The 12,233-nt window shown below is 36.8% G+C and overlaps 1 protein-coding gene across 1 annotated transcript in view; it reads right to left on the bottom strand.

Annotated features, from left to right (window-relative positions):
* LOC125661029 (uncharacterized) overlaps positions 1-9,274 on the bottom strand; it is a 30,142-nt gene extending 20,868 nt beyond the window's left edge. The window contains exons 1-11 of the mRNA XM_056148070.1: positions 9,121-9,274; positions 8,554-8,615; positions 6,155-6,211; positions 5,444-5,518; positions 4,838-4,945; positions 3,239-3,320; positions 2,911-3,037; positions 2,025-2,106; positions 1,191-1,382; positions 517-643; positions 64-180 (exon numbers count right to left, since the gene is read on the bottom strand). Of these exons, the coding sequence (XP_056004045.1) occupies positions 64-180; positions 517-643; positions 1,191-1,382; positions 2,025-2,106; positions 2,911-3,037; positions 3,239-3,320; positions 4,838-4,945; positions 5,444-5,518; positions 6,155-6,211; positions 8,554-8,615; positions 9,121-9,202 (1,111 nt within the window). The 5' untranslated portion in view covers positions 9,203-9,274. The remainder of the gene's footprint in view (positions 1-63; positions 181-516; positions 644-1,190; positions 1,383-2,024; positions 2,107-2,910; positions 3,038-3,238; positions 3,321-4,837; positions 4,946-5,443; positions 5,519-6,154; positions 6,212-8,553; positions 8,616-9,120) is intronic.
* Between the last annotated feature and the right edge of the window lie 2,959 nt (positions 9,275-12,233).

Here is a 12,233-nt window from a genome sequence, read left to right as displayed (position 1 = left end):
TAGATATGAGAGAAAAAGCTGTACTCACATGATATGTATCTAGGCATATAAAACTGTACTCACCCTGATCTGTGACAATCGTTTGACATATATCTCCAGTGAAACCTGTCGGACATGTGCACTGACATTTGATATTGACGTATCCCGAGTTCTGACAGACAGGGGGCGATGTACAATGGGCTGAAAAAATCAAATTGATTAGGGTAACCTTCAGTAGCGTTTACTGCTTTTTAGGGAAACTCCCTTCATCTCACAACTGTACATCTCATTTGTAGCATACTACAGAGACCAGCTACACACTTATGTCTTCATCACACAACTGTACATCTCATTTGCATTATATCACACACTTATGTTTGTATTTCAGTGTTCCATCAAACACAATATCCATGGCAATTGTTTTCAAACTTTATTAAATGACTTTTCAAGGTAGTTTATTCAACTTCATTCTTTAAAGTATCCATTCACTACGGCACAAAACATTTAAACGCAGCTCGTCCTATGGGCACTGTTTACCTGTGCAGTCATACTGATCCAAAACGTCCTTCAAATCATAGAAAGAGAACACGTGGTCACCAGGGTACTCCAGAAATCTCAGGTTTGTGTCTCTCAGTTCTATTGTCGGATTTCCATTTCCGAAATCCTGAAAATAAAAGAATAGTATGATAAGGTTAATGTAACGAACAGCCGTGTATATCTGTTGTAGAAAACGAAACATACGAACGGGGTATTTCCATTTTAATACTACCTACCGCCTAGTAGACATAATTTATTCACAGTACATTATTAACACCGATAGACAAATTTGATTAAAAATTTGTATATGTCTGGGTATGTTCTTCATTATGAGTTTTTTTTAACATCCAATAAACTTGTAGATATTTCAAAGGTAGTGTTTTATTGGCATTTCCCATTCCTTTTCCAATGAGTACAAATTCATTATATCCCCCTATTCAATCTGCCTGGCTGTGATAGTATACCCATTATGATAGTTCTAGTTTCAGCAGGAGATCACAGCTAGATAGCCGATCATTTGACCATATAAAGCGTTCAAAAAACCAGGGTACTGAGAAACATCAATCCGACCGGAGAATCAGTTAAATATTGTTTAATAGTTCCACAACATAAGCAATATTTAGTGTACAGTGTGTTATCTGAAGTTCAGCGAATTCGTCATACAAGCATCTTACCGTCAGCCCATACTGCAACACGCTTCCAAAGTCATACGGGTTACGATTGTACGTCATCCGGCGATAAAAGTTGTACTCAGTTCCCGGATTGATGTTTTCCCATTTAATATTGACATATCGATCCCGATCTTTCCGCGATTGTTCGTGTCTTTGTCCGAGTCTGTGTAGCATTTCATGTACAGCTATCCTCACCTGTAACCAATCAAAATAGTTCATCGAAATCTCAAACAGTTTTACAACCAATGAAAAGTAATTAATGTAAACGCTATCTTGACTTATAATCAATCAAAATGGTTTAACGAAATCGCAATCATCTTTACAACCAATGAAAGTTAGTTAATGCAATCGCTACCCTCACCTATAACCAATCAAAATTGTTCAACAAAATCGCAACCATCCTTACAATGGAAATCCATCAATTTGGAATTTGGGAATTTGGAAATCAAATGGAATTTCCATCAATGGAAAGTAATTAATGTTAATCGCTATCCTGACTGCTAACCAATCAAAATAGTTAATCGAAATCGCCATAATCCTTACAACCAATGAAAATTAGTTAATGCATTCGCTATCCTGACCTATAGCCAATCAAATTAGTTCAATCAACGTTTACAACCAATGAAAATAAGCTAATGCGATCGCTCTCCTCACCTACAACCAATCAAATATACTTCAATCGCAATCAAGACTTACAACCAATAAGAATTAATGTAATCGCTATCCTTATCTTATATTAATATTTCTGTAGCATACATTATCAAATATTAACTGGCTTACGTACTATTGTCATGATTTCTGAAAACATCGGGGAAGGCTTCACAATTCATTGCTTACCGATCCACATCCGGGCTCCTGAAGGGTAATATGGTGTTCACTGTCGCCATAAAAACCTAATCCCGAACTGCAACCTGCCGCGCTACAATATAATTCAAGCATAAATGTCAGCATTCCCGTCAGTGTCACAAGCGCAGATTACGTCACGATGGTCATTGTCACAAGCGTAGATGACGTCACGGTGCTCATTGTCACAAGCGCAGATTACGTCACTGAGGTCAGTGTTACAATTTATTCAGCAGCGATAATAAAAACGATAAAATCAAATAATATTTACCAAGGTATATCCGAGTGAACTATCCTATATTCAATGTCAAATCACTATATTTAAGAGCTTGTTCTGCCTATGGCCAATGTTTTTAAATCGAGACAAGTTACTGACAAACAAGTTACAGGGGTTTCAACAATCTCGTTTAAAGTCAAGATTTCGCAAATTCTATAGCTGTTATAACGATCTAATTTGCCAATACAACCTGTTATGAACCAGTTAATCAATATATACGCAGAAACATTGGTGTACCTGATTAAATACTTAAAATCATATAGCAGTTCATCATTTAATACGTAAAATTTTAAATTAGATTCTGATTAAATACGAAAATCTATAACTTAGTTCATGATCCATTACGTAGATTCTACAACCAGTTCCCGATTTAATATATAAATTCATCAATGCGTACCTGATTAAATACGTAAATCCATGGAATAGATTAAGATTCAATACGTACAATTCATAAATTAATTCATGATTCGCGAAGTATTTCGTGATATATTACGTAAATAATTAAACTAGTCCCTGGTTAAATCCCTAATTCAATTCATAATTCATGTATCCACACACTAGTATTAATCAAATTTATGATTTAGCTCCTATTTCAATCCGTACTTTTGTACAAGAACGTATCCCTTGTGTCCTACTTCCGTCTCTACTTCCGGTGACTTCGGCTTCCATCGAATACAGGTCAGGTTATCAAACAATTCGACAGCCTTCAAAAACGATTCTCGGTTGGTCACTGAAACAATATACCGTATATTTCCAACGATATCCACAAGCAATTATAGAAACATGTCGCTTAAATCAATCAAAATTACGGATTTATCTGCAATGCATCGTTTTCAAGCCGGACGATGATGTTGTTGAAATAGGTGCGTTAACTTGCAATGTGAACATTCATAAATGTGAAGAATGTAAGCAGATAAATGTATACACATACCTAAATTGGATGCAAATGAATAAGGAACAGTAGACATCGGCCATTTCTGCCACTCTGGTCCGAAATTCCTCTTCATCCGTTTCTAAATGCACGCAAAAAGTAAATTAATTTCAGAGTGCACGTGCTGAAATATGATACCGTTTCAATGTATTGGGAACTGTTCAGACATTGGTGACAATGCTCACATTTTTTCAATAAGAAAAATCCCAAACTTAAGTTCGAGTTATCTTTTACTTGAGCAGTCAATATTTGAGTAAAGTCTCAGACTTCTAAAATGAAATTCCCGAGAAGTTCATGCCTGCCATTCTTTCCCAAATATGTGAAATATATTATATAATGCACACACATTGAATGTTTTACCGTATTTGTGGAAAGTTCGGTGAACAAATGGTGGAGTCGCTGGTTTCCCAAACTACACGTCCCGAGCTTCATTTTCATCCTATGCCTCATCAATTTCAATTAAGATTGATTGATTGTATCTTGTTTACAGTCTCTCTCGAGAATTTTTTACTCATATGGAGACGTCACCAAGACCGGTGAAGGACTTAAAATTTAGGCCCCCATTCGGCGCTTACGGCCATTGAGCAGTGGCGGTTCTTTAGCGTGCCACACGTACTGTGACACGGGACATTCGTTTTAAGGTCATCTGCGAGGACCCGTGACATTCATACCTTATGCCAAGCGTTTGGGGATGGAACTGTCACTACTTGTTTAAAGGACTTGAGTTCATCGCGGCCGGGATTCCAACTCTGGCCTTCCGCATGTGGGGCGGACGCTCTAACCTCTAGACCACCAAGGCTTTTAACATAGATACAAATATGAACGGGATAATAACCAGATAGCCAGAAAATGTCGAAACAATTGATATGACAATCCATGCCTAACGCCGAGGGCTGTAGCATGCCAACACCTGTGATGACAAAGGCTCTATGTTTTAAAGGAATATCCCCAAGACCAGTGATTCTCACTTCTAAATATCGCGGGTTTGACGAATGAGCAATCACTACCTATTTCATAGTGTCAGATTTAACGCTGCCATGACACGAGCTGGCCTCAAACTCACGACCTCCTGGTTACAAAGCGAACACTCTACCACTGAGCTACCGAAGCGAACACTCTACCACTGAGCTACCGAAGCGAACACTCTACCACTGAGCTACCGAAGCGAATGTTCTACCAAGACGTGCAAATATACTAAATGATGACGGTAGCCATTAATAACAACAGAAACACATCTTTTCAAAACATACTTTTTCAGACGTCTCACCTGTATTCTCCGCCTGCCCTCTTTATCACTTTCAGACGTCTCACCTATCTAGCCTGTCCTCTTTATCAATTTCAGACGTCTCACCTATCTAGCCTGCCCTCGTTATCACTTTCAGACGTCTCACCTGTATTCTCCGCCTGCCCTCTTTATCACTTTCAGACGTCTCACCTATCTAGCCTGCCCTCTTTATCACTTTCAGATGTCTCACCTGTGTTCTCCGCCTGCCCTCTATATCACTTTCAGACGTCTCACCTATCTAGTCTGCCCTCTTTATCAGTTTCAGACGTCTCACCTATCTAGCCTGCCCTCTTTATCAGTTTCAGATGTCTAACCTGCTTTCTCCGTCTGCCTTCTTTATCAGTTTCAAGCTCCCCCTCCATGGTTCTATCCAATCTCTCCTCTACAAGTTTCTTGGAATTTTCGGGATGCAACCCTTTGGGCTGAAATTTCCAGAAATTTAGAATATACCTAAATATAAAAATAACTCGGATTCTAAAAAAAATTGGAACTGGTATTAAGGTAATTGATATCAATGGTGACATCTTCGTGTGTTGTTTTTCTCTTTCTATTTCTTTTTCGTATCATGTCTGCATTACAACACACCCAAACGTCATTAATAACTCAATAACAACCCTTAATGTCTCAATGTGTAGCTTAAATTGCTAAATTTATTATTGATGTATAAATTCCCACTGTTTGGAGCGACTATGTATATTTAGGGGCGTCAGTACAACACAAGTCGTTCATTAAACAGAAAATTTTGCATATCGTTGTGTATTTAAGGATATTTATGGACGCAGTTTTCATTACATTTTAATTCAGAAAGGAGCAAATTCCCAACCTAGTACGCATGTGCACGTTACATCGAGTTTGTGCCGGTGTAGGACAGGCTGGAAGGGAACTATTTTTGCATCAAGAACAAACGCCGGTTTACTCACGTGTTTAATGACGCCGTCTTCCTCCACGCCCATGCTGAGTAGTAACTGCATATAGGGGTCATCGGGGTCAATTTCCTACAAAGAAAAAAACTGCATAAGCTGACATCATCTTGGAGACGAAATAATTGTATGTGGGCGTCATCACCGACAACCATCAGTGCTGACACGGTACTACAGTGAAAGATTAAGATAACAAACAGTGATCAATCTCATAACTCCTATAAGTATGATGGGAAAAACGTACCCTATGAAACCAAAGTTGGGATAATTCCAGGTTTGTTTTCAGAATTAGGTATATTTTGATAGTTGCTGATTGTGGCGAATAAAATATATAAATTTTTAAATATGTTACAGAGTGGTGTAAATATAAACTTTACAGAGTTATTTTTTTAGAAAAAGGAGACAAATTTGTGGATCAACTGGATGTTGAACACAGGGTCCTTGTATTACTAGGTAGATTGCTAGTTAGACAATTAACCGCAGAGCTAACCAAGCCCATATAAAACGTGCATTTATGTTGCTACAATATACAATTTAAAACAATTTAAGAAGTCATAAGAAATCTTCAAATCGAGGAGTTAAAAAAATTTCAGAAAAATATCAGGCACGTAGCGTTTAAGGTGTGACGTTAATTGTAGCACGTTGACCTCTTACCCGCATAGTTGAGTAAATATACAATAGTCCCGACATTGCTCTAGAAATTGTACATACCCTATCATCGATTTCTTCCTCCAGGCTTCTCCCGTTGTCCTTACCATGTTCCTTATTCTGTAGATAAAAAAATAAACAAAAACGTTTTTGAAATACAATATATAAATGTATCCGCTTAATGTGATTGGTTCTTACTGATAAGACCTTGACATCGTAGAGGATACGCTCTTAAGAGGACGTTTCAGGTGGCCCGGTGATTTATTGCGACCTTTGACCCTGAGCGACATCACATATAGTCCAGGTTTGATTTGATTGGTTGGTAGTTTATGTTATGTTCCGTCGAGAATTCTACACTCATGTTGAGACGTCACAAGCTGCAGTGCTCAAGGCCGTTGCTGCTAAATCGCGGGACGGAACGGACAACCGGGGGGGGGGGGGGGGGGGGGGGGCATGTACTAATGTTATGGGAATTGCAACATTTAAAAAAGAAATAAAACAAGGGAAGTTGCAATTGTAAAGAGAACGGGAATCCGCCGCTTCATATACGTCATACGAATGTAACAACGGGAAGTCACTCTCAGAATCCGCCGCTTCATATACGTCATACAAATGTAACAACGGGAAGTCACTCTCAGAATCCACCGCTTCATATACGTCATACGAATGTAACAGAACCTATGCTAACTAAAGCTAACAGAGAACTTGTGTTTGTATAAAATTAAAAGGTCATTTCATTATTAACCTGAATAATTAGATTATTTGGAACAATTTAGGATTGGAGTGACACGGTTACGAAGGATCTGTAGTTGGAAAAAAGTAAATAATAAATCAATATATTTTTAAAAATTGTTGACTTGATAAGATCACGAATTATCGTTGTTTGATAATATCACAATCCTTGTTATGAGCACACACAAAATGTATATTTCCTGTAAACTAGATGAAATCCCTAAACGCGGGAAAGCACAATAAATCATGTTGTATAGAGGAAGTACTCTTCAATGCGTGTTTAAATTGTTGCGCACAGGAGGTGGACGTACACTTCGTTGAATGAAATGTATATAAGTAATGTAATATAAATCTATCAAAAAATGATACATATGGGCCAATTCAAGACTGTCATTCGCAGCAGAACCGTAGCTCTCTGAAAAAAAATTGGGACAGATCAGAGGTTTTTAGGGGTGGATCTACAGCTCTCTGATCGGCTCCGATTTTTTTTTTTTTTTAGATTCACAGTCCTACAGCAGACTATTAGAAGCATAACTAACACTGAACACCTACACAATTCTATCCTGATCATGTTCTAAACGAACAGCAACTTCTAGGGTTGTTTTTTCGGCATACCGGAAAGGTCCGAGATTGTGAGATTGGTTACAGACCAAATGATCCATGATGTTGTCTCGTTTTGGGCGCTTTGATCTGGAAATTTCCATAAGATGATTCAAGACTAAAACCAGGGATTGTCGACTCGAACAGGCATTTTCATTTATCTAACAATTATCAAAACTTATTTCTTCTGTAAGATCAAAATCAAACATCGATAAACAACGGGTTTACTTCATATCGCATTATTCTAAGTTGTAAGCTCGCTTAGATCCGCCAAAGCATGCCCACCACTTTACTTTCACGTTTGCTATTTTAGGGTAGTTTATGGAAATCAAAGTTATGTTTTTAATTAATTTTACGATATTTACTAATTAAGTGAGATTCTATTGTAGCTTACTGACATCTCACATATGAAACAATAGAGAATATGTAAGGAGAATCTCTGGAGCAAGCTTTTCGGAGTTTCTTGGCAAAATTTAGTAATTCAAAAGTATAAATACATCTGCGTTAAAGACGTTTTGCCACGAGAGGGGGATATAATCCCTATGTGTTCATTTCATTCTCTAAACATAGGTGTTGCTGCTCTCGTCAACACCTCTGTCAATGCCGAAATTTCAAGATTCCTGTTAAACACTTTGTAGACTTTCATATAAAAATTTAACGCAGCTTAATCAATTCATGGTTTAGAATTTTAAGATAAAATTGCTTTAGCGCTTGTGAATTTTTATATTTTTTTTTATGCAAATAAAGCATATTTTATTTCAAACATTGGCACGGAACATTTATTATATTGCGAGATGCAGATTTTCAGTCGCCTGCTTTCTGTTGATAGGCTTCAAGTCTGCTTTAATATTTTTGTGTGGGTTTATTTTCCCCACCGAAAAATTGAAAACTTTCACAATCGGATACTGTCGTGGGTTTGGCAAAACGACAGCACAACCTCTGACCAAATCAGATTGAAACCGTCAAATTCAGTCACGAAAAGATTAATTGATATAAGGCTGAAAATTTATCCGCTGGGTGCAGGTGTGTTTTATTTGTTGCATGAAACACAGCTTTAACAAAATGTGCACAATGGGTCTAAAATATGTTAAACATTGACTCAAGTGTTCATCAATAAAGACATATCTTACCGTGGATGCGTTATATCCCACGGAATGTCTCAGCAGCAGTTCCTTAAGATTTTCTTTTTGTACTAAAATATAAAAAAAATAATGAATGGCACCCGACTTGGCTCTGTTGGAAGCCATAAACAGCATCATGTAACTGTTGTTACTTTCATACAGGACAGACTAGCAGACAAAATACTTACCACGATATCTTAAAAGACGTCATATCGAGAAAATTAAGAAATGCATTGGAGGGAAATCAGTTTTAGGAAACTGGTTTATAACTTTTACTTGATTTTTATCGAATATAATTTCATCTTTTACATTTTTTTCTCTCTTAACATTTTTCTTATCTGAATTATAAGATGGTTAGTTGTCATTGAATAAAACATCGACAAATCTTATTTCTCCCTGATGGACAGGCCGACCGTGATCCGTGTAGACAAAATCATGCAAATCACAAAAAAAAAACACCGTGCAAATGTAGAGATTAGTCAATCCCAATTATATTTAATTAATATTAAAAGAAAATGTTATGAATATCGCAATAATAATCAATCCCCCCCCCCCCAAAAAAAAATAAGAACATACGTGTATCCTTTGGTCTGCCCTCTGAGAAATTAAGCTGACTAACAGCCAACAAGATAGTGAAGAAAACCTGTGCCGTGTACATTTTCGTCCCGGGAAAAGTGGCAGCTGATAGCAACGATGAACCGCTTTATAAACTATCGGATGAATTGGCCCATTGAACCGTTTCAAATTAAATCTCTTACAATGTATTATTTTGTTACCATTCTCTAATATTTTTTTCTAATTTCGATCTAGCATGGGAAAAAATTAATAACGTCCAACTGAACCATTCGCACGAATTAAATTCATTATTGAAAAGAAGGTGTACATCTCATGTTTACTTCCCTAAAGGTATTGTATGAAATATCGGTAAAAATAAGTTATTCAAATATATGATAAAACCAAATGGAACTTATGTCTTGATTCAAACATTTTCCAAAATAAGTTTAAAAGACTTGTATTAACGAAAATTAGTCAAAATAATTCGAGTTTAAATCAAGCAATACGCGATATATATGGTTTTTGCGTTGAAATGGTGGGGTATCCCTGGATTTCAGGAAAAAAAAACTGCCTCAGTGAAACAAAATAAAATAAATTTACCATGAATACATCCTTCGAGTTTTCGACCAAAGAATTGTTGAAATTCTGTTTCATGGGGACATTTTTTTTTGGTGTAAAATAATAAAAATCGAAACACCTTCACTGATATTATTTTCAACTTCACCTGTACTTTAATTTTCCTTATTAGTAATGTATGGTTTACTGCGTGGTTCAGTGGGTAAAGTCGTCAACTTTTATATTTAAAGATGCTTTCTTTTTTAAAACGACCGGGTTCGAACCCCTCAACTAACACATTTTATTTTTCTATATTACGTTTTCCATCTAGATTTTTTCTTAATTGAAACACATTTCTAGTTTTATAAATGTTTCATGTTAATTACAATGTGCTGAGTAAGAAATAAGCTACCAACCTGGACACTGTTTAGTTTGTGAATAGGACTCGCAATAAACCCGTCGAATACATCATGCAATACCTGCGTTTTCATAGTCAAAGTTCCTAAAAAGAACTTGTATGATTTTTCTGAGTAAGAGGTGTTGACAAAGACATAATATGGTGTCTTTTACGAAAAAACAAAACCAAAAAAAAAAAAAAAACGTTGTGAATTGCTTTGAAAGAAAATCAATATAAAAAAAAGAACCGTTGTTGACGGTTAAACAGTTTGAGTGGACAAGATGACAGGTATTCCAGTAACGAATTGCTATAATGAATCGATGTTTTATGTGCATGCACTTCGAATTATGTTGGACCTTATTAATGCGTATTATACCCCCCCCCCCCCCTTATATTTTGATTTGTGGTCAGAGTCATGTACAGTTGCCAACTATTGGTTGTAGAAAATAAAACAAACGAGTATAAGAGCTTTTAGACTGTAGCAGTATATAATATTGAATATCTGATACGCCCGTAACATGTAATAATATACACTGTATCTGATACTCAGAAGAAGAAGAAACAATTTAAAATGATTTTTACGATTTCAAAAATTGTTTAGACTACATGTGTAATATACTGACCCATAACATGTATTAGGTTTGCCCTTGGTACTGGGATATTCCACAGATATTCAAATGACGAACACGCAATAAGAGTATGAATGTGGATGGAGGTCCGTTCTACGTCACGAGTGCTGACAGGGAGTTTCGATTAGGGATTGATTGATTAAATATTGTTTAACGTCATTCTCGATAATCTTTCACTCATATGGAGACGTCACCACTGCTGACGAAGGGCTGCACAATTTAGGCCTATACTCGGCGCTTATGGCCATTGAGCAGGGAGGGGTCTTTATCGTGCCACACCTGCTGTGACACGGGACCTCGGTTTTTGCGGTATCATACGAAGGACCGTCCCATTTAGTCGGCTCTTACGACAAGCAAGGGCTACTGAGGACCTGTTCTAACCCGGATCCCCATATGATTGAATTAGGGAAGGGGAAATCCACGCTTCGGTGCACCACCTTCTTTGCCTATTTATTGAGCATTGCTATTTTGTTTGCTGTCTTTGTATTACAATGCCAAAAAGAGATATGTTTCTATTTTATCTGTATAGTTTAAACAGGCAAACATATGTTTCTATTTTATCTGTATATTTTAAACAGGCAAACATATAAGGATACAGCGCCTGTCCCCTTGTAGATTTGAGATTCAGTAAATCCGGTGTTCTAAAATGCGGACTGGAAAATGGAACGGGACGGAAAACATTACAGGCAATGATTTTATGAGGAGGTCAGCATTTTGTAAAACCAAAACGCTTATTATGAAATTACTGAGAGAACGAGGAGTCATCCACAGAACCCACCGTTTCATATACGTCCTAGTAATGCATATGTATTTTTGAAAAATAATTATAACTTATCTAAAAAAAATCCCCCCTCCACGTTGGTATATCCAGGAGTCCCTGTTTGCCCAACTTTTAATTTTGTATTCCCTATTGGAGTTATGAGATTGAACACTGCTCGTTAGTGTGAGGTCGATCCGTCCCACGGTTAATCCGTCCGTACATGTTCCATCCCATTGTCGATCCGGCCCATTTTGCTTAGCCGATCCGGGCCCCCGAATTTTTTTTTTTATGAAAGATATGATCAATCACATAAGAAAGAAAGGAAGTTTTTGCATGCATATTTTAACACAAGTTAGCAGAGATATTATAAAACAAATGTTAGGATTCAGAAGTTAGATATTATAATTAGATATAGGTTAAAAAAAACGAAAAACAAAACACCGCGGTATTATTTTTTCTCGGGCAGATTCACTATGGGACGGATAGTCTAAGGACGGATCGGTAATGGGACGAATCGACTAGAAATCCTGTTTGTTATATTCATCATTTCATAATATAGGCCTTTATAGGCACTGCCTGCTGTTTAATTATATTATGCGATATATAGATGTGGAATTTTTTTAAAAAAAAATTGCAATAACGAAGACTTGGAGCCTCGCGGGTCATTGAGTATCATTCGGCGAGTGACATTATTTATTTTACATGCATGCAATTATTAATAATTTGATATAAGTCACGAAAAGCAATGCATCTATTTACAACAGAAAATAAAATTTATGTCAGTAAACGGCAC

The sequence above is a fragment of the Ostrea edulis genome, chromosome 8 (assembly GCF_947568905.1).
Source record: "Ostrea edulis chromosome 8, xbOstEdul1.1, whole genome shotgun sequence".
In the NCBI taxonomy this organism is placed as follows: Eukaryota; Metazoa; Mollusca; class Bivalvia; order Ostreida; family Ostreidae; genus Ostrea; species Ostrea edulis.
Note: the sequence above shows the minus strand (reverse complement) of the source record. Positions and strands in the feature narration are given on the sequence as shown.